This window comes from Henckelia pumila, chromosome 3 (genome assembly GCF_033568475.1).
Source record: "Henckelia pumila isolate YLH828 chromosome 3, ASM3356847v2, whole genome shotgun sequence".
Lineage (NCBI taxonomy): Eukaryota > Viridiplantae > Streptophyta > Magnoliopsida > Lamiales > Gesneriaceae > Henckelia > Henckelia pumila.
The window spans coordinates 89,660,790-89,684,223 of NC_133122.1; the positions used below are offsets into that span (position 1 = coordinate 89,660,790).

The following is a 23,434-nucleotide window of genomic DNA, read 5'->3' on the forward strand; positions in this document are numbered from 1 at the left end:
TTTCGCCATGAGGCATTGTACAAGTACTTAGTACTTGTGCATAATTATTTTTGTGTTATTTACTTTTACTGTTAGTTAATTATTATGTTGCGTAGTGTTATCGTGAAGTGTTGACAACACTGAAAGATAACACACACTCGAAAAGTTTTCTGGTATTTCTGTGATTTCATACTGTCCAAACCTTACAAGCAACACAACTTTACATTAATTGAATAGTGTTTTACATCTAATTTCTGTCTAATTACCGGACCAAGTCTTAATTTTGTAGGATATCTAATGGACTCCAAATTCAAAGCCGAAAGGAAACGGATTACGACAAAAATGGAATAAATTTTGTTATTATTATTATTATTATTATTATTATTATTTTGTTTTTTTTTGCAACCAATATGCACATAAAGATGTTCTTTATGAAACAAGCTAGGTACGTAATAAAAAAAATGGAATATAATACATCGTATATTATTGGTAATTGGGATTCAACAGGAAAATGGTTCAATATCTGCTTTCAAACAACCTAGTGATCTCATTCAACATTGATGCACGAGTCAATTCAATTCCGAACCGATTCAAAAAAGTGATGGTAAACTTCTCAAAGTTTGGTTTGGGGTATACTGAGTTTTAATAAAAACATTGTTTTGCGCATTCAAAATGGATCCAAAAGTCACAATTTGAGCAATGAAAAGCCATATCATCTACGAAACCTTGAATCATATCTTTGCAATGCCCACACCTTTGGCTTCCCATAGTAAGCATACGGGTCTGCAGAGTCACCGGATGATCATGAACATGCCTTGGTAGATCAACATTGCATCCAAACTTGATCTTGGATAGCTTACCAGTTGAAGGAATGCAATTAATATGAAATGATTGATCACACTTGCCACAATAATAAAACCACAACTTTGAATTGATGTTTTCTTCAACTCACATAGGTAGTGGTTCTCTTTTTCTTCTTCTTCTTCTTTTTTTTTCTCTTGTGGGATTTGAACCGTGAGGTCGAAAATGAGGTCAAGAGGATGTTCATCGAATTTGTGCTCAACCATTTTCGGTAAAAAGGCACAGTTGGGATGAATATGGTGATCACAAATTCCACAAGAGTAAGAGGTATTATCATAGAAATCACGATCACAACAACAAAAGTTACTAGTATACGTTGACAACGTAAGAAGGTGTTGGCTGTGTGATTCATGCTTGACGGTGTTCGGAGAAGTGGCACATTGAACATCTATGCTAACCCAGTCTTCGAACCCAAATCCATTGCAGTATTTAAGACATGATCTATCACACGAAAATACAGAACAAAAGTAACTTGATTTGGAGAAAAGACGAACTGGTTTCTTCCGGTAAAAATTCTTGATGACAGGGGGTAGATTTGCACAAGATTCATGGAGGAGAAAAAAACATTGAGGTTGGGGGCAACTATAGTAAGAAGGATGAGATGAGATTATGGGTAGAATGCATGCATTGCATTCTAATTGAATACCATCACTCTCTAGGTGATGAAGGGTCCAAGAAGAATGGTCGTCAGTGTGGTATTTCTCAATCTTCGATTTTACATCTTCAACTGCATCATCCTCTCTGTTCTCGAGTATTGCACGTGTTATCAAATTTGAAAACGTATCAGGCATACTTGAAAGATGAACGGATTCTTGAACTATATCTGTAAAAGTATGTGAGATTAAAATTAACTAAGTAACATCTAGCCAAAGCAGGGACAATGCGATCATCGACAAAACTAGTCTTTAACTGTGTTCTCCACCGCTGATGCTGCACAATGTAAATGAGCTACACTGCTACACCATCCACAAACATAAGCACCAAGGGTCAATGATACCTCATCTCTACAAAATATGCACTTCATTTCGTACCACAATTTGAAACTACGAAGAGAATATAGGATAAAGAGAGGGTGAAGATGATGCTTGATATGTATAATGGTAGGTAGTGAGCAACAATCCTGATGAATACAAAAACTACACTTTTGACAAGAGAAAAATATCCCATCTTGTCTCTTCCCACATGCATTACATACCAATGATGCTTCCTTACACATTGCCGTCAATGCGTGCTCATGGTGACTAATGTGTTTTATGTTTATCTCCAAAGGGAAAGCACATTGGCAATGGAGATAAAAGTGATCAGGGTAAGAATATGGTGTGTCTAATGTAGAACATTTGTAAGTAAAGTTCTTACATGAGTTCCTACATTTCTCACATTTGCAATCGTCGTGAGGCGGCTTTACTAGTAAACTAAGATCATAGCGATGACCGCCAAATTCAAGTTTTGTTGATTGGAGCAATTCTGTACAAGGTATGTGCAGAAAAAAATTGCAACCTTGGCTACATGTGTAAGAAGGACTCGATATTAATGCCACGCCACACGCGCTGCAATACGCCTTGGGATTTCCTTCTTCAACATATATCAGTGGATGATCATGGCTAAAATGTTGAAGTGATTCCAGATTTCTTTTGAGTGTTGCATCAACGTGTGAGGACATCGTACAATCCTTTTTTTTAATGGTAGTGTCGAGGCTCTACAAACAAATATTGTGATTCGGAATATATCGAGAAATGAAATAATATTAATGGATCATCGATCAATGAATGTGACATGCAATATTGTTTTAATATTTATAAGGAAGAGGTCGGACGACAAATTAAAATAATCAAACATGGAACCAGATCAAGCAAGGTATATGGGAAAGTTGTGTGGTTGAGTGTATCACAATTAAAATTAATATTCTGAAACCTTTCACTTTTACAAATGTTGTCAAAATATATGAATCATGTTCCTAAACATTGTTTTATATATATACCTCTTATCAAACAAATTGATTATCATTGTCTTGAGTCATCTCAAATCCATTTCTCAAAATATTTAGATTGACGATTAATAGTTTAAAAAATAAAGAGAAAAAAAACATATGTAATTTTTTTTTCCCTCAAAAAAGAAAAGATAACATAGGTGCGTATGAGAAAATATATTCTGATATATTTCACCAATGAATGATACATCATATATTTATATACAACCTAAAGCGATAATGATAAAAGAAAACAAATATAAACAAATATACAAAGATATGCACAATATATGTAAAGATATATTCCAATATGCCCCTGAAGATGGTGGATTTGGAGAGACACCAATCTTGAAACACAAAAGACGAAGACGAGGGTCAGGTAACGACTTCGTCAAAGCATCAGCTAATTGATCAGCAGGGGAGACATGTGAAACACGAATTTTGCGACTTTGAACAAAGCTCACGAATAAAGTGATAATCCAAAGCAATGTGTTTCATGCGAAAGTGAAAAACTGGATTGGCGCAGAGATAAGTGGCGCCGACATTGTCGCAGTAGATAGAGACAGGAGAGGAAATAGTAGGAGCAACACCTTCAGAAGGAGACACCACCTTCGACAGCTCCAGTGAAAAGAAAATCTGAAGGACCTGAAAAACAGTGTACACTGAGTCCTATGAGAATGTCTGATAGGACTAATAAAAATGCATCATCAAGTTCTTCTGGTTCCGAGCAATCTGCAAAAGAACCAGTGCTCTTAGGTCAGAGGGAGAAAGAGAACTGCGAACAGGCGATGATGGAGTCTAAGAGAGCTAAACTTGACGTGGATTCTCATTTCATGAATGGAAATAAAATGAATGCCCGTACTTTCAAGGGGTTATTCAAAAGACAGCGTGTTATGGAAATGGTTGTAGGTAAATAATTCTGAACGTGAGAGCCACTTTCTCTCTCATTGATACTTCTAGTAGTGGAAAATTGTCTCACCTTATCTTTAATCCAGTTGTATCCATCGTCTTTACTATCTTTGGTTATCATACGAATTTGTGATATCATGTGTTAATACTTTCCTTTTTCTCCCCTTCCAAACGTGCATGCTGTTTCTAACTATGGTAACTAACTGGAGTTAGATTGGAGAACTAATGACACATGATATCCTTAATACACTAAGTTTTAATGATGGCATAGACATCTTTTGTTCTAACTTCTATCTCATGTAGGTGTTGATGGGGCGCTGGACGGACCTAATATAGATCATCTTATGTTTGTGCTGACGACCCAGATAGAAATGGTGTAAAAGATTGCAATAAAAGTTCCAGTGTTTCTGAAAAACTACCAGGAAATCTTCTGCCTATTAGCATAGATGCTCCTCAACACAGGTTGTTTCCATGAATTCGGAAAGTGGTGAACAATTTATGGGCCCAAAAGTTATGATGGACGATAGATACACATTCTGAGTTTACAGTTTTTAGAGGCAGTAAAACTTTTTTACTGGCAGTTGTAGAGAGTATTCCATCATCATCGATGATGTGTGAGAATCAAGGTCTCATGAGGACTTGTGTTCTATGCTCCAAAATAAAAAGGTATGTTTCCATATACAATCTGGGATTCTGGATAGTAAGCCTAACTTTACTCGTTTTGCATGTTTGAGAAGTTTAATGAATATTGACATGTGACAAGCATGTTCCATCTTTGCTTTTGTATGTGCTACATTGATTGTTTATAATCTAACAAACAAGATCAGGACAGATTGTTCGTTATAAATTTTTTACATTTAATTAATTGATTCTCAGTCATTAAAAGACCACCAGGCATGCACCTTTGCAAATGGGACGGAATACAAGTGACAGAGAACTGACATGTAACTTCATGACTCGTGAAATCAATAAAGCTGCTTGGCCTTTGTTGAATGCCACGCCAAAATAATATTTTTTCTGTTTCTTTTTCTTTGGGGTGGCGAATAGGGGTTGTTTTCAATTGAGTGTGTTAGCAAATATCGACCGCGATAAAGATAATTTGAAAAGCAGCTTGCTAAGTTTTACTTATGCTTAAGACTTGCCACTTCAATTTCAGTCTCATGGTTTTCTGATAAATGTGAAGAGTTATGTTACTTGTAATATTCACTTGCTTGGTGGCCATTTATTAAGCACTTTTATGGATCCTTCCTCGAGAGTTTTGAATGGAAATTTTTTTTAAAAAAGAAAATGACCTCCACAAGTGTATTTCACTTGAAGAGGTCATTCTCTTGCAAAAAAAGGTTGACCAAGGTTTAAAAAAAAAACCCGTTTTGAACTGCAACAAAACATTAGGAATGCTTTGTCAGGTGCTATGACCTGTGACAGATGCCATTGAATGTTTGTTGATAATAGTTGCCTCTTGCGAAAGGACCATTCATGCATTTTTATGTATGAACCTTGCCGTTTATGTTGTAGAGGACTTCTAAAAGTTCTCTAGTTAAAGGAAACTATTGCAGTACCAGATTAACCATCTTTTATCTCGGGCCTAGAAGTGCGAATGGATTGCCCTCGATTAATGTTGACTTGGTTCATTCTCCAGTTTATCTTGATTTCTGGATGGGATCCATAACCTTAGGTCTTCAAATGAAGAATTGTTTTGGTTTGGAAATGGAAAAGATAGTACAAATCTATTATTTTCTGGGACTTCTCTTGGTCACAGTGGAAACAAAAAACTATAGTAGTTTATTTTTTTATATATTTTACAATATAAATTTAAGGTTGTTGAGATGCTTTTATATATTTTTTCATGATGTCTCCACTTGCTAATGCAACACAATTCATAGAGGATGGTCCTTATTTTAAGTAGTTCTTGGATCATGTTAGTGATGTTTTGTTACTTCTAACTCTAGTTTTGAGGGACACTGTTTTTTTTTTGCTTGTTTGGTTTCAACTTACATTGACATGTACTACTTTAGTTTATTTTGTCATGTCAAAATTTACAAGATTGCATTTCCTTCGTGCAACCTCACACCCTAAAAAAAATGACAATACAAGGAGGGCAAGAATTCCATCTTTCTTTAATTGAATAGTATATGATTTTTCTTGCAGGGTCAATCACGATTCCCAAAACCAGGAACAGTGCTCTTGCTTGTAATGATGTGGTAACCGAGGACATAGGCTGCAGCTTGTCTACTCGTGAGGTCGGTCTTTCATGTGCTACGTACGATTTAAATAGCATGTACAGCTTATTATTTATTAAGCCCTTTAATCAGTTCACCTGTAATGAAGATATATATTTTTTTTTCAAGTTTATATTTTATATGCTTTGTTGGCCTGTCCAAATTCACTATTTTGGTCACCATTATTCATATTGTTTAAATGCCAAAAACTTCTATTCCAAGGTGTAAAAAAGGAACAAGATTTGTTTTCTCTGTTAAAGTACATGTCCTGCAAGCCAAATGTTGGTCAGGGATTTTATTGACTCAAGTATAATAACAATTTTTATTTTAATATAATTAATCTTTTATCTGGCATTTTCTTTATCTATATACCCATGCAAGTTGCATAGATAAAGACCTGAATATACTATAGTAAGATATGAGGTAGTACATATGATGGCAATCATGAAACACATATTATTAATTACTGTATATTCTAAATAAAGTTCCTAGTCGATTGGGCCGTCCAAAATAAGGATAAGGATCGCTCGAGCTCGAGACTAGAATCTGTGATGATGTGTACCACGTTTCATCGGTATGGACTCAGAGATGTTCAATCATACAGATTGGTGCTCATACGATGAGTTCACTGAACTACCCTCCCTCGGACTTCCCAAGTAGTTATCATTCATCGAATGGATAAGTCCGTGGTTATGGTTGTACACCATTAGTCCTTACGACCCGGAACAACACTGAGGCTCTACATGCTAGGACTTTATTTTGACTCGTTTACCGACTCCATGAGGATCATCAGGTGGCGAGTTTGGGTACAGTTGCGATATGTAGGAGCCAGTGCATTGTAGTCGGGGATTCACCGCTCACCTATGGGTGTGGATATCCTATGTGATAAAATGAGATAATAGTGCATGGAATCTCTGGCCAGAGTGTAAGATGTGTAGTAGAGTAAAGTGTTTACCAAGTTACACATGCGATGTCACTATGTATTCTCAAAGACAGTACATCGTTATCGAAATTCACATGCAACCCTCGATGAACCAATGTTTGCAGTTTCGATCGGGATATATGAGATTAAGGGACTGTACTGTACGTTAACCATAATCGACTGGTTCTTGCAGGCACTATCAGTGATATCTAGGAAATCATGGGGCGGTGCTACTTAACGCTCTTACCATGATTCAATGGGTTAAAAATCAAAAATGAGTTTTGACATTTTATGATCAAGGAGTTGATGCATAGAATGAGGCTAATAAGGGTAAGCCTGGACCCACAGCTAGTTGTATCCCTGAACCATTGAGGGTTACACAAGTACTGGTTTCCCTGTTCCCGTTGAGATAATAAATTCAAAGTGTTGAATTTATGTTAAACAAATTTGACTAGATCGATAGATAAACTTTATAAATGGTTTATAAAGGCTTATAGAAATTTTGAGAGAAAAATTAATTAAAAGGGTTTAATTAATTTTTCCGAGTTGGACTTGGATTTAAGGACTCACACAATATATATATATAAATGCATATATATAGATATATATATATATATATACGAATATATATATATATGGATATATAATATATATATATATATTAATGAACGTTGGACCTTTTGTTTATAATAATGTATTATATTATTATAATTTTTTATAAAAAAAAAAAATAAAGGTATAGATAGCAGAAGCTATCAGAAGAAAAAAAAAGGCGAGACTACTTCTTTTCTCTTCGACTTCAACTTTCTGCTCTCTTCGGCCAGTCATCTTCTTTTCTCTTCGTTAAATTTCTTCTTTTTTTAAGTGCGAATTAGAAGAGGAACATGAAATTCGATCGTGGACCTAATTTGAAGAAAGGAGGAAAAATCCAGTTGATTGTTCGTAGGGACTTACAACAAGAGCTATTTTCGAAATTGTTTCGAAATAGTAGGAGCCATCATCAATCTATTTAGATTGATAGGTAAAATTTTTGAAACATCCTACGTATATTTATTTAAACCATACGAGTGTCCAAGAAAATTTTGAACGTCAAAATTAAATTTAAACTTCCGCTGCATTTTGAGCACGATAGATATCCGAGATGCAACAGTGATATCAGAGCCAAGTTCTCTATATCGTATGGTTTATTTCATGTTGAGTATTTTTAATTTCTAACCGCATAAGAAAATATTTCAAAATCGCTACGCCATAAAATTTATTTTTATATAATTTAATATATATATATATAGATATATGTATGTATATATATATTACGATATATATATATGTACGTATATAGATATAGAGTTCTTTTATGGTGCCCAACTCATATGCCCAACTCCATGCCCACCATGTACAATATGTGAGTTGACCAACACAATTGATGAGTTGACTTATCACATATTGTACATGGTGGGCATGGAGTTGGGCATATAGAGTTGGGCACCATAAAAGAACTCTATAGATATATATTATAAAATATATAGATATATGTATGTATATATATATTACGATATATATATGTACGTACATAGATATATATTATAATAATATATATATGGATATATATTATTATTATCTTATATATGTATAGATATGTGTATATATTTATTACGATATATATACTTTGTTATTATATATATTATTATATATTGATATGTGTATATATATGCATTATGATATGTATATATAAACATATATAGATAAATACATATATAATAAAATAATAATAGTAATCATGCTTTGCATTTAATGCAAAGCATGATTGCCGAAACAGCAATTGGGCAATTGCCCAATTGCTGACTGTCCGAATTATTCGGGCAGTGTTTGGTCAGTAGGTGTAAGAATGAGTCTGAAAATGTTTCGGGCAGCCTTACACATATACATATTTTTCGAAAAGAGTTTCGAATCTGATGCGATTTTATAAAATATTTTTTTATAAAATAAATAATTAGAATGTGATTTTTATTATTTATAGTAAAAGGGTTTTACAAGAAAATCAATTATTATTGAATTAATTAGAAATTAAATAAAGGATTTTATTTAATTTGTTAATTCATTTAATAATTATGGCGGTTAGTGATAAAATTACAAGATACATGAAATTGATGAGTTATATAATATGTGATATTATATGCATGAAGGATGATCGAGAGCCATGACCAATGTGCTAGGTTTATGTTAGGATATTTTTCATGTCTCAACTTGTATAATTTTATTTGATAAAATTAAAGTGAGTCTGGTTTATGGCTCGTTCTCATCCCTTGATATGTATCCCTTATGTGTCATGGCTATTCAAATGTAAATATTTGTAATAGTGGGAGATCAAGATTGAAAGATGGTGGGCACGATGATCAAGATGACGACATGTAAAATATTGGAAGCTTATGTAATAAGTTGCATTTGCATCCCTGCATTTACCTAGGATTTGGACCTTGATCCATGTTTGGCTCGCATGAATCAAATAGTATTGGCAATCGGTCATCTTTATTTAATTGTCATATTATGATATATGCGATATATAGTAATATGCATGTATGTATATTATTCGATAATATAGTTGCATGAATCCGGCAAACATACAGAATCATGGCACACGATTTTAAATAAAATGATGAAACAATTTCAAAATTAAAATCCCTCATTTTGAATATGATTCAAAATTTATATCAAGACATAAAAGTAAAAATTAAAAGAGTTTAATTTATTCTTGTCTTCCATCAACGGTGGTTGCATGATGAACGCTACCCGCGGTCAGTGTCTGGCTCATATTATTGGGGAGACCTGGACGCCGAAAAGCTGTGACTTCCACTGACATAGGTGATGTGAATTGGGTGGAACTCCCATGACTTCGGCTCATATTATTGAGGGAACTCATGGCGACCGTCCATTACGATTCAACATTGATGGGTCGGCTTGACACTCGAAGATAAACGACGTCATATTATTGGGTCCTTATCAAGAGTGAGACGAAACACGTAGAGGTTGCATGGGGATGCAATTGGGCTCTACCTTTTAGAAATTATGATTGGCTGATATTATTCGGGATCATAGTTGTCTAGATTGGACTCTACGTGCTCACTAAGGAAATACGATTTCCCGTTTTCATTAGAGGGTGGTGAAAATATCAAAATAGTGGGAGAAATTTATAAAATTAAAGTCAATATTTTATATCTTATAATTATTTTAAAATAATTAGTAACGATTATCTGTTTTCAATTTCAGTATGTTTAAGATGTCGACACGCAATCCACTTTCTGCTATTCTCGAACAAAACAAGCTAACCGGACCTAATTATCAAGACTGGCTAAGAAATTTAAAGATTGTTCTAAACTCTGAGAGGATTGCGTATGTGCCTGAAAAGAAGCCATCGAAGGAAGCAGCTCCTAACATCAGTGAGACTGAGTTAGCCAAGCTTGAGAAATGGTGGGACCATGATCTCCAAGCTAAGAGCTACATCCTGGCTTCTATGTCGAATGAACTGCAAAGGCGGTTCGAGGATGCTGCGAATGCTGCTGACACTCACTTTCATCTGAAAGAGTTATACGGTGTTCAAACTCGATCAAAAAGACACGCAACTGTGAAAGAACTCATGACTACAAGCTTGCGAGAAGGGGCTTCAGTCCATGAGCATGGTGTTAGGATGATTGGATTAGTTGAGAAATTAGTGGGACTCGATGTGGTTATGCCTCATGAGCTCTCGACTGATATTCTCTTGTTGTCTTTACCTTCCTCGTTCGATGGATTTGTGGTTAATTTTAATATGAATAAGATATAGGCCACCCTTGAAGAGTTGGTCAATATTCTTGTTAATTATGAGGCCACAATCAAGAAAGAAAAGCCTATTCTGCATTTGGGCTCGTCGTCTGGGACAAAAAAGGAAGCCCAAAACAAGGGAAAGAAGCGTTCTGCTCCTGCAGTTAAGAACAAGCCTAATAAAAAGCCATACAAGAAACATGCTCAAGGGCTCAAAAGGCCAAATAAATCAGAACAAGTCTATTTCCACTGCAACAAGCCTGGACATTGGAGGTGTAATTGCACTGAATATCTTGCCCAGAAGCGTTCTGGCCATGGTATGTTTTACATTGAAATTAATATCTCAATGAATTCTTCTTCTTGGATATTGGATACCGGATGTGGTTCTCATCTATGCAATGATTTGCAGGTGATGACAAGAAGCAAGAAACTTAGAGAAGGTGAGACCTTTCTAAGACTTGGAAATGGAGCAAGGGTTGCTGCCAAGGCCAAAGGAGATATTATTTTAATATTAAACAATGATTTTAAGTTTCTTTTGAAAGATGTTTTGTATGTTCCTGATTTGGTTAAAAACATTATTTTATTTTTATGCTTGATAGAGATGGTTATTCTTGTATTTTTGCAAAAGGTGTTTGCAGTACTATATATAAGAATGAATGTTTGATTGGAACTGGTGAATTACAAAACTATCTCTATAACTTAAAATTAAAAGATATTCCATTAAACAATGTCCAAACAATAACAACAAACAAAAGAAGACAAGATAGTCAAAACCCTGCACATATATGGCACGCTAGACTAGGTCATATTTCTCAAAGAAGGATGCACAACTTAGTGGGAGAGGGCATGTTCGACATGTCAGATATAAACTCTTTACCTACTTGTGAATCTTGTCTGAAAGGAAAAATGACCAAGACTCCCTTTAATGGGAATGTTGAACGTGCACATGGTCTTTTGGATTTGATCCACACAGACGTATGTGGCCCGCTAAATGTTAGCACTAAATATGGGCAGTCCTACTTCATTACCTTTACTGATGATTTTTCGAGGTATGGGTATGTGTATTTGATGAAATACAAGTCTGAAGCATTTAAAAAGTTCAAAGAATTCAGATGTGAAGTAGAGAAACAATTGGGTAAAAGTATTAAAACACTCCGATCTGATCGAGGTGGAGAATACTTGAGTACTGAATTTTTGGACTATCTTAAAGAGAATGGAATTCTCTCACAGTGGACTCCACCAGGAACACCACAATTGAATGGTGTTTCTGAACGTCGAAATCGAACTTTGATGGACATGGTTCGATCTATGATGGGATTCACTGAATTGCCTAGTTCGTTTTGGGGATTTGCGCTTGAAACTGCGGCAATGTTGTTGAATAATGTCCATACAAAGGCAGTGGATAAAAAACCATATGAGATATGGATGGGAAAGGTTCCCAAATATTCTTATCTGAGAATATGGGGATGTCCTACTTACGTGAAGCAGGCAGCAGAAGACAAATTGGATAGTAGATCCATTTTGTGCTACTTCGTGGGATATCCAAAGAACTCTGTTGGATATTATTTCTATCATCCAAAAGAAACAAATGTGTTTGTTTCTAGAAATGCCACCTTCTTGGAGAAGGAGTTTCTATTAGATAGAAAAGGCAAAATGATAGAACTCGAGAAAATTCGAGATACACCCACGACTGTAGAAGTTGAACCCAATCTCCAACAGCCAGTAGTTGAATCACACATACCTAGAAGGTCTGAAAGAATAATCAGACCGCCTGCAAGATATACGCTTCTTCATGAACAAGGCCATGATGAGCCTAGTGATGGATGTGATCCACGAAACTTCAAAGAAGCAATATCTGATGCTGAATCATCTAAATGGCTTGAAGCTATGCAGTCCGAAATGGACTCCATGTATTCGAACCAAGTATGGACTTTGGTAGATCCACCTTAGGGAATTGTTCCCATAGGATGCAAATGGATTTACAAGAGAAAACTTGGGGCGGATGGGAAGGTATTGACCTTCAAAGCAAGACTAGTGGCAAAAGGTTATACTCAAAGACAAGGAGTTGACTATGAGGAAACCTTTTCACCAGTCGCTATGTTCAAGTCAATTAGAATATTGCTAGCCATAGCTGCATGGTATGACTATGAAATATGGCAGATGGATGTGAAAACAGCATTCCTCAATGGAGACATTAAAGAAGAAATCTATATGTCTCAACCTGAGGGTTTCACATCAGTGGGAAGTGAGCATAAGGTATGCAAACTTCAGAGATCGATCTACGGTCTCAAGCAGGCATCTAGGAGTTGGAATCTCAGATTTGATAACACTATCAAAGAGTTTGGTTTTGTTAAAAATCCTGAGGAACCATGTGTGTACAAGAAAGTTAGTGGGAATGCAGTGACATTCCTAGTACTTTATGTTGATGATATCCTCCTCATTGGGAATGATATAGGATTATTGCAATCAACTAAAGTATGGTTAGCAAGTAAATTCTCCATGAAATACATGGGTGAAGCATCCTATGTATTGGGAATACAAATCTATAGAGATAGATCGAAAAGGATGTTGGGGCTCACCCAAGTCACGTATATTGATACCATACTTAAAAGATTCTCTATGGAAGAGTCCAAGAGCGGATACTTACCAGTGTGTCATGGTGTTACTCTATCTAAATCAATGTGCCCTAAGACTAATGAAGAGATAGAGATGATGACACGTGTTCCCTATGCATCAACAATTGGTAGTATCATGTATGGTATGATATCAACGTGTCCTAATATAGCATATGCTCTGAGTGTTGCAAGCAGATATCAGGCTAACCCTGGTCCATTGCATTGGAAATCCGTGAAAGATATTCTTAAGTACTTAAGAAGGACTAAGAATTTGTTCATGGTTTATGGGGTGGAAAATTAAAATTGGAAGGCTATACTGATTCTAGCTTCCAATGTGACGTGGATGATTCGAAATCGACTTCTGGTTTTGTATTCATGCTTAATGGTGCTGCTGTCTCTTGGAAGAGTTCCAAGCAAGACACAGTTGCGGATTCCACCACTGAGGCCGAATACATAGCAGCATCTGCTGCAGCCAAAGAGGCAGTTTGGATGAGGAATTTTGTCCAAGAGTTGGGCGTTATTCCAAATGGAGTTGATCCAGTCCCGGTGTACTGTGACAACACTGGTGCCATTGCTCAGGCAAAGGAACCAAGGTCTCATCAGCGATCCAAACACATACTGAGGAAATTCCACATCATTCGGGAGATTGTGGGAAGAGGAGACATATCAATCGAGAGAGTTGCCTATAGATAATGTTGCTGATCCACTAACAAAGCCCTTGCCAGGACCATTGTTTGAGAAGCATCGCGAAACAATGGGATTAAAACTAATAAGTAGTTGGATTTAGGGCAAGTGGGAGATTGTTAGAGTAGATGCCCTGCAAGCCAAATGTTGGTAAGGGATTTTATTGACTCAAGTGTAATAACAATTTTTATTTTAATATAATTAATCTTTTATCTAGCATTTTCTTTATCTGTATATCCATGCAAGTTGCATAGATAAAGACCTTGAATATACTATAGTAAGATATGAGGTTGTACATATAATGACAATCATGAAACACATATTATTAATTACTGTATATTTTAAATAAAGTTTCTAGTCGATTGGGCCGTCCAAAATAAGGATAAGGATCGCTCGAGCTCGAGACTAGAATCTGTGATGATGTGTACCACGTTTCATTGGTATGGACATAGAGATGTTCAATCATACAGATTGGTGCTCATACGATGAGTTCACTGAACTACCCTCCCTCGAACTTCCCAAGTGGTTATCATTCATCGAGTGGATAAGTCCGTGGTTATGGTTGTACACCATTAGTCCTTACGACCCGGAACAACACTGAGGCTCTACATGCTAGGACTTTACTTTGACTCGTTTACCGACTCCATGAGAGTCATCAGGTGGCGAGGTTGGGTACAGTTGCGACACATGTAGGAGTCAGAGCATTGTAGTCGGGGATTCACCGCTCACCTATGAGTGTGGATATCCTATGTGATAAAATTAGATAATAGTGCATGAAATCTCTGGCTAGAGTGTAAGATTTGTAGTAGAGTAAAGTGTTTACCAAGTTACACATGCGATGCCACTATGTATTCTCAAAGACAGCACATCGTTATCAAAATTCACATGCAACCCTCGATGAATCAATGGTTGCAATTTCGATCGGGATATATGAGATGAAGGGACTGTACTGTACGTTAACCATAATCGACTGGTTCTTACAGGCACTATCTGTGATACCTATGGAATCAATGGGGCGGTGCTACTTAACGCTCTTACCATGATTCAATGGGTTAAAAATCAGAAATGAGTTCTGACATTTTATGATCAAGGAGTTGATGCATAGAATGAGGCTAATAAGGGTATGCCTGGACCCATAGCTAGTTGTATCCCTGAATCATTGAGGGTTACACAAGTACTGATTTTTCTGTTCCCGTTGAGATAATAAATTCAAAGATTTGAATTTATGTTAAACAAATTTGATTGGATCGATAGATAAAATTTATAAATGGTTTATAAAGGCTTATAGAAATTTTGAGAGCAAAATTAATTAAAAGGGTTTAATTAATTTTTCCGAGTTGAACTTAGATTTAAGGACTCACACAATATATATATATATAAATGCATATATATAGATATATATATATATATATGTATATACGATATATATATATATGGATATATATAATATATATATATATTTATGGACGTGGGACCTTATGTTTATAATAATATATTATATTATTATAATTTAAAAAAAGGGGGGGAGGGGTAGTAAATGAGTTGTCTCCCAGACAACTCATTTACTCAACCCCAATCAATATTTCATATTGATTGGGGGTGAGGCAATATAGATAGCAGAAGCTATCAGAAGAAAAAAAAAAAAGGGGGCGAGATTATTGCTTTTCTCTTCGACTTCAACTTTCTGCTCTCTTCGGCCAGTTATCTTCTTTTCTCTTCGTTAAATTTTTTCTTCTTTTAAGTGCGAATTAGAAGAGGAACAGGAAATCTGGTCGTGGACCTGATTTGAAAAAAGAAGGAAAAATCCAGTTGATTGTTCGTAGGGATTTACAACCAGAGCAATTTTCGAAATTGTTTCGAAATAGTTGGAGCCATCATAAATCTATTTAGATTGATAGGTAAAATTTTTAAAACATCCTACGTACATTTATTTAAACCATACGAGTGTCCAAGAAAATTTTGAACGTCAAAATTAAATTTAAACTTTCGCTGCGTTTTGGGCACGATAGAGATCCGAGATCCAACATTCTCAACTATTTCTCTTGGAACAACAAATAAATCATCATCTGTAAAGCACCTGAAATGACATCTTTGTCTATAGGAATTTTTGGAGGATCCATATTGCCACCTGTGATATATAGAGCCTTGTGAACGAAATACGAATTGATGGGGTTACTGACATTGTATACTCTACATATCTTATTTACTTATTCTCTCTGTCTCATCTAAATTGAATTTTCATAATCTTTTAGGTAATAAATGGAGTAGCAAATGGTATAATTACTGCTAGAGTAAGCAAGAAATATGTTTTTATCAATTTTAGGCTACAACAAGGCTTTGCATTTACTACATATCTCATTGAGTTAATATTTGGATGAGTTAACCAAGGATATACAAGTCTATATTTTGTGGTGTTACTTTGAGAATCGGATGGTATTAAACGATGAGATTATAGGTGTATCAATAAAGAGTTGGACTTAGCAAGGTGCATGTAGGAGAAAGGCGCCGAGCTATGTAGGAAAAAGAATATTTGCGCTGCTAATTTTGATTCAGTAGGAAATTGAAAGGAGAATTATTTTAGATGGTGGGCAATCACTTGGATTGTTGTAATTTATATATCATGGTTTAATTTAAAAATAAATAAATTTTTTATATCAATGGGAGTATTACGTGACAGTAAAATTCTCTAAAATTAAAAATAAAGTTCTATGGGCTGGTTCTTTGGCCAGTTTTCTATTAAATATTTGAAAGAGAATGATAAGGTGGATGAGTGTGGACCGAATTAGAGGTGAGCATATAAAGAAAAATGCTGGTATGTCCTCAATAATCAATAAATCGTAAATGATAGAATAGGAAATTTTAGATAGTTTAGTTGGTTAAATGTGGACAGTTTGATGTACCTTCGAGAAAGTGCAGTGAGATTCAACTGTTAGACTCAAAACGAAAAGAGGATGGCCAAAATACAGTTGGCACAGTTTTTTTTATCCCGAGTAAAAAATATTTTTTAATAACTGAGTGCTTTATTTGGAAAGTGAGTCTGATGGCTCATTTTTTATGGAAAAACGAGGAAGGAATACTAAAGTCATCAATTGATTATCTAAACAAGGATGTGACGCTGCCGGATATTTTTAGGAGTGGTGTTGGGATGAGGGGTAGTATCTTTTGGATTTTGGTTATTAACTGTTTATGTCGGTTGGTGTGGTTGGAAAGAACATGAAGATCTTTGACGATTTAGAAGACTTGCTTGAAGAATTTTGGGATAAGATCTAGTTTAGAGTTGCATGTTGGAGTTTGAAGAATACATAGTTTAAATAATTTTCGATGTCAGATATGTACAGGAGTTGGAGTTTTATCTTTTACTAGCAGCTTCTTTTGCGCCTAAGTTAGGCGTGCACGGCTCACCGCTGGTCCAGTTTTTTTAATTGACCTATTCTATTAATATATTATCGTTTCCTATATATATAAAAGAAGGATGTGACACAGTGATGTCACAAGGTGGTTGGACTTTTAAATCAAATTGTGGTCTGTTGAACAAAATTTATAGAACTTTATCAGTTTTAATTTAAGGAAGTGACTTTTAAAGAATCCGTGATTTTCAACACGGTTCTGTGAAATGTCATTGGAACTCGAACAACGGCCTCTTCAACGGCCTTTGCGACCGCGATAGCAAACCATGACGCTTACTAATCAGCCAATGTTTGAGTTATGTATCTAACATGTGAATCGATCAGTCCCTTGGACAGACATTGGTTTCCAACAACTTGCGGTTGCATCTCAGGTTTGAGTCACATAAAAAGTTTTTTTTGCTTATTACTATCTTAATATTTTATTTATCACAATTTTAATTCTTTTGATATTTCTTTTGTGAGGATACAATTTTGGAATACCTTTATATATTTTTTTGGCTTGATTCTCATGGTTTTTTTTTTAGAAACTAAGCCTGAAATTTGACATAAAGGAAAATCTTGTTAAATTACAGGAGAGACTGCCACCTTCTGTGTCAAACAAAATCACTTCTGAAGCATCCAAGTTCCTTGAGTATTGGGTTCCTTCTCAGATATCAAACCTTCAACTTGAGCTGTATTGTTCTACCCTTCTTTTCAACTCTATTTTTCTTCGCTCTTGTTCGAGGAATGATTCTGTTGGGGCCCTCCCAAAAATTTTTCTAAATGTTCGAAAGGTTTGATCGCACATTTCTCTCCAATTACACAATTACAGCAACTATTTGGTTTTTGAAATGAGTGCTTGGCATGCCGTGTACTGAATGAGAGTGCATTTCATGTCAGTTGGAAATCATTGACAAGCTGTGGCTGCCAATTTTGGATTGATGTAATAGTTATTAAAATTTTGTGTGTGTGAAATGCATAAACAACCTCTAATGTCTCATCTATATGCCACGAAAATGGCACTTTTCCATTCTCTATGTTTTTTGCGAGTACTAAGTTTCAATATGATTCACATTTTTTCTTAACAGTGTTGTGATCACCCTTACCTTGTGGACTCCTCTTTACAAGAACGCATGCTTGCTGAGAAATTCCCTGCTGCAGAGGTGTTGGACGTCGGCATAAAAGCAAGTGGAAAATTATAACTTCTTGATGTAATGCTCACAGAGTGTATGACTCGAGGGTAAAAAACACTGATACTTCATCAGGTATATCAAGCGAGAGATACTTTTTTATTATAGGCATGTGTTATTCGTTCACTTGTTTGTATTCCTAGCTTCGTGCATGCGATGTTGTGTTAGACAGATTCACATATCTATTTTCGTGATCTATGGCTCCTCTTGAGTTCATTTACTATTTGAATAGTTAATACGGCGCTCTGGAGGGGCATCAATCGGAGATATATTGGATGATTTTTTGCGCCAAAAATATGGTCCAAATACTTATGAATGTGTTGATGCTGGGGTGAGCCACCCTAAGAGGCAAGCTGTTGTAAATCGATTCAATAAAAAGGAAACTGGGCAATTTGCTTTTCTGCTGGAAAACCGTGCTTGTTCTTCGACCATCAAACTTTTAGCTGTGGATATCGTTGTCTTATATGACAGTGACTGGAATCCTGCTAATGATATTAGAGCACTATAGAAGATATCATTTGATTCAAAAGCTGAACAGATGAAAGTTTTCAGGTTATACTCATCTTGTACTGTTGAAGAAAGAGCCCTAGTCCTTGCAAAGAAAAATCTGAAACTTGATAATAATTTGCAAGCTTTCGGCCGGACCACTAGTGACTCTCTACTCATGTGGGGTGCCTCATATATGTTCAACCAATTAGATGATTATCATGCTTACACTAACAATGCTGCTTTTATCGTTTCATCTGGGCACTCAGTTTTGGATGAAGTCATCCAGGAGTTCCAGGCCATTCTTTCTGAAAGTTGTAAAAATATTGGTCTGAGTGTGATTTCAAAAGTTCGGTCGAGTGCTGAAAACTATAGCATGAATATTCCGTTGCTTGGCAAGGCAAAAAAACAGTTGAAAGATGTTAGAGTAGATGCCCTGCAAGCAAAATGTTGGTCAGGGATTTTATTGACTCAATTGTAATAACAATCTTTCAACCAATTGCTTGGCGAGTGCTGAAAACTATAGCATGAATATTCCGTTGCTTGGCGAGGCAAAAAAACAGTTGAAAGATGGAGAGGAACCATACATTTTTTTGGAAAAACCTGTTGGATAGAAAAAATCCAGCCTGGAGGCATATCAAGGCTTCACATTCACGAAATCGGAAGAGAGTACAGTACATGCATGAATGAATCACCTGACGCTGAGAATGATAATGTTGCAAAGAGGCATAAAAGGGGTCCATCCTCAGTTCAATTTGAGCTAGGAGAGATTCAAGTCACTCAACCTGCCTTCCTGTTCTGATGGAGGAGGTATAGAAATCCCGAGACATCCCAATTATTGCCTGATGAGTTTTGTTCATTCTATCCGTCTTTACTTTGCTACATTTCTTGTCTTAACTGAGTCTGAATTTGTTCCAAAATATAAAACATTTCATACATAACATACACCACACTACTAGATGTTATGTGAAGAAGCCTGCAATTATTTTTTCTGTTGCATTCTTTTATCAAGCGCGCCACATGCGAACCAGCAAGACATGAAGAACATGGTAAGACCCTGCAACAATATCATCTCACTTACATAAGAGAACCAATTAGTAGAACTTAGATCAGAAAATAAATAATACTCACCCCGAAAAAAACAATGCGATGGACGAAACCAACTTCGTTCCCCCGGACATCAACAGAATTTTTGGCCATCTTCAATCGGCTGAACCTGGTCATCAACAATCTTCAATCGGCTGGTTAGGGTTTGGTTGAACAACAACAATGAGGGATGAGATTGAGAAATCAGAATGGATGATGGTCTTTTAAATATACCATAAAAATGTATTTTTATGTTTTTTTTGTGCAGGCCCAATTAAGAACTACTGATTTTTATTTTATTTTTTAAATAAGAACTACTGATTTTTTGTATAGGTCTTATGTTATACTTTAATATTTTTTTTTTGTATAACAAATAATTAAGTATTAACTAAAATAAAACAAATATTGATTCTTTAATTCATAATTAATTGATATAGCTAACAGTACATACTTTGAGATTTTCAAGTATTAGCCAACATTAATACATTTAAGCACAAATGTTAAAGAAATGAAAATATAAATTATTAAGATATGTTAATTAAAATGTTATACTTTCAAAATTTTAATAAATTTTAAATTCATACAATGATAACATTTTTAATACATTTAAAAATAAAAACTTTTATTAAATTTTTTTTTTTTTTCATATAAATATTGATTAATGTCTTAAATTTGATATAAAATATTATGTTATATGTTAAAAAAAATAATGATATTGTAAAGACATGTTACTAAGCATATAGTAGAACGCACATATGGTAAACAAAGAAATTTGTAAGAAACATTAGGTTTGATTGTTGATCCTACGTGGAAAAAAAAAAAAAAAGAAACGATCATACGTACAACACTGAACTTTACTTTTTTTCTCACTATGACACAGGACGTATCAAGAAAATTGTATGGTTTTATTTCAAATATTTTCATCCTTCATATTTGTTTAGACATAAAATACTAAAAGTAGCACAAAAATTTTGAAGATATTACTGAATAAAAAAAAATCTCAATGTGTTTATATTCTCGATTTTATTTAAGTTTAAATAAAATTTTAACATTTTTTTAATTTATTATATTGTTTAAATTAAAATGACTATTACAAAATGAAAATTATAAATAAAAGTAGTAAATTAAATTTAGGGAAAAAATGTGTTATTAGATAGTAAGACCTTCAAAAGTTTGGTTTTTCGGATTTATGAGAGTAAATATTTTAAAAAGTAGTAGATTTTAAATTTTTGATTTGATAGTAGATGTAGTTTAAAAACAAAACAAAAAAAAATCATTTTATTTGCAATATCATTAGTAAGATAATAACTTATATTAGACTGAAGTAAAACATTCTTACTAATTTTTTGAGTTTTTTTTTTTAAATTCATTGTCGTGAATGTACAAGGAATGTTTTCATTGTATTAATTTGAAATTTATTTAAAATTTTTAAGTACAATATAATTTCTTAATAAATTATGTTTTCAATTCTTTAATGTAACTATTGTGCTCAATTGTTAATTGATTAATATTTGAAAAGCTCAAAATAAGTACTGTTAGCTATATCAATTAATTATGAAAGAATCAATAGTAGTTTTATTTTAGTTTATACTTAATTATTTGTTTTTAATTTCTTAGAAAAATAGAAACGATCCTTAGGTTGCACGGGGTAAACTAAAGTAAATTACAAGGTTTTCAACGGAAATATCTTCGGCCCATGGGGCGGGATGTCTTTCAGCACCTCCAAGACTACATCTGAAACTCCCAAAAAGATAATGATTTCAACTTTTTTCATTTTCAAAATTTCCACTGAGATCTCACACTGCTTTCTCAGATCTCGATATTGGAAAAATCCACCCATCCTAAGCTCATGATTATCATTGAAAAGACAAAAATATAAATTTGTAGAAAACAAATAAAAGAGATATAAACTCACTCTTTTTCTTTTTAGTAATGGTCCCAACAACATGTCTACTCTTCATCTTGAGCATCACCTGCCAAATTTGAAAGATATTCTGATTATGGATCAGAAGATATATAAAAGTGTCCCAAGTGACTCAAAAGTAAGCTCAATGGACCGATCATATCTAACAAAATTTTACCTGAACCATTCTGTTTATGTATACAGACTACTTTCCAATGAAGATCACCTGAAAATAGCGGAGGAAATAGAACTGTCTTCTAGCAGAAGATGTAGTCGAAAAATTTTAATGGACGGGACTAAAATGGCTACTGGTTTGCAATGTATCTGCTATACACAAAATCAACGAGGGACAAGCAATATTGCGAATTAATTATCAGGATGAACAACAAGTTTTCGGCACTTAAATTCGACCACTTCATATTTATTTTGCTTTGCTAATCATAGAAACTTCTAGCGAATAAGGATTAGTTTACGAACTTGAAACTTAAAGGAATAGAACGTCACCCTTGTGCGTTCTATTCAGAAGTTCGCAACCTTTGGCTAGCAATTCTCTACTGCAGATTCCAAGGAAATTTTCTTCTGGAGCAAGTTTGATCACATTAAAACTGTCATTTGAACTCCCACCATTTGTAACTCTCATTCCCTTGTCCATAGGGATCACAGAGGCGACGTTCCACACTTCCTTCATCGCCCTTGCCTTCAATGTGGTAGCACCGCGAAGTGCTACAAAATCAATAGCAAACTAACATAAACACAATGGTCCAAGTTTATATAAATTAGAAAAATAGATCATGTTGTCATTTAATGTGCATTCTAGTGACTACCAGAAATTGTGCCCCTACTTGAAAGGATCAGTGCTCGATTTTTTTTTTTGCCAAAACAAAGTCGTTATGGCTCCAAAATTTCCCATAAATCTTTCAACAAAAGAATTCTCATAATTCTACAAAGGAACATGAAAGTGTGTCACATGTAGTTGCAGCAGCTGTCAAGATCATGATATCACCAGCCGAACGAACATTCACAGCCGAGCTCATGACTGAAGCGAAGCGTTCCCACTCGGCTCTCATCAACTCAGCTGCTTCAACACATTGTGCAGCCACAAACGTGACGGCTGATGCAACAGCCATGTCTGTTTTCGCCATCTGTTCATCTCTTTCAGCACGGGACGACGCAGCAGTGGTTGCATGGGTTGCTGCTGCTACGATGAACATTCAATTCAACCTCCCTGCTTATCGTAACTGAATCTATCTTTATTTGTTTTAACAATTTAGTATTTACTTTTTGTTTGATATTTACTAGGTCTCACATGTTTATGTAGAAACTGATGGAATAATATTTCTCTGATATATTCTCAAGAATGAATACAAGAATGTTTATATAAACTAGAAGACCTAAATGATAAAAGAAAAAATATAATTACAAAATATACAAAA

General features: G+C 34.8%; 1 protein-coding gene, 1 long non-coding RNA gene and 1 pseudogene across 3 annotated transcripts; 1 reads left to right on the forward strand and 2 right to left on the reverse strand.

The window, feature by feature from the left end:
• Positions 1 to 691: 691 nt before the first annotated feature.
• Positions 692 to 2,500, reverse strand: LOC140889181 (uncharacterized). Its single transcript, XM_073296890.1, has 3 exons — positions 1,777 to 2,500; positions 932 to 1,663; positions 692 to 762 (listed from the first exon to the last, which is right to left on the reverse strand). Exons 1-3 carry the CDS (start codon positions 2,498 to 2,500, stop codon positions 692 to 694), a joined length of 1,527 nt encoding a protein of 508 aa, XP_073152991.1.
• A 13,074-nt stretch (positions 2,501 to 15,574) lies between these two features.
• LOC140892456 (uncharacterized) lies at positions 15,575 to 18,887 on the forward strand. 2 transcript variants are annotated; one of them, XR_012152831.1, is made up of 4 exons: positions 15,575 to 17,728; positions 17,930 to 18,130; positions 18,425 to 18,601; positions 18,759 to 18,887. It is a non-coding gene; the product is annotated as an uncharacterized lncRNA (long non-coding RNA). The 2 variants fall into 2 exon arrangements; XR_012152832.1 differs by having other exon boundaries at positions 15,575 to 15,848.
• Positions 18,888 to 21,761: 2,874 nt separating this feature from the next.
• On the reverse strand, positions 21,762 to 23,212 carry LOC140889182 (VAN3-binding protein-like; annotated as a pseudogene).
• Between the last annotated feature and the right edge of the window lie 222 nt (positions 23,213 to 23,434).

Bases quoted from the DNA above. Each gene is read 5' to 3' on its own strand.
- LOC140889181 (XM_073296890.1), bottom strand. From the start codon at position 2,500: ATGTCCTCACACGTTGATGCAACACTCAAAAGAAATCTGGAATCACTT. The intron at 1,664-1,776 runs GTGCAGCATCAG...ATACTTTTACAG, and splicing joins CAGTGTAGCTCATTTACATT to ATATAGTTCAAGAATCCGTT. The intron at 763-931 runs GTGAGTTGAAGA...GTGACTCTGCAG, and splicing joins AAAAGAGAACCACTACCTAT to ACCCGTATGCTTACTATGGG.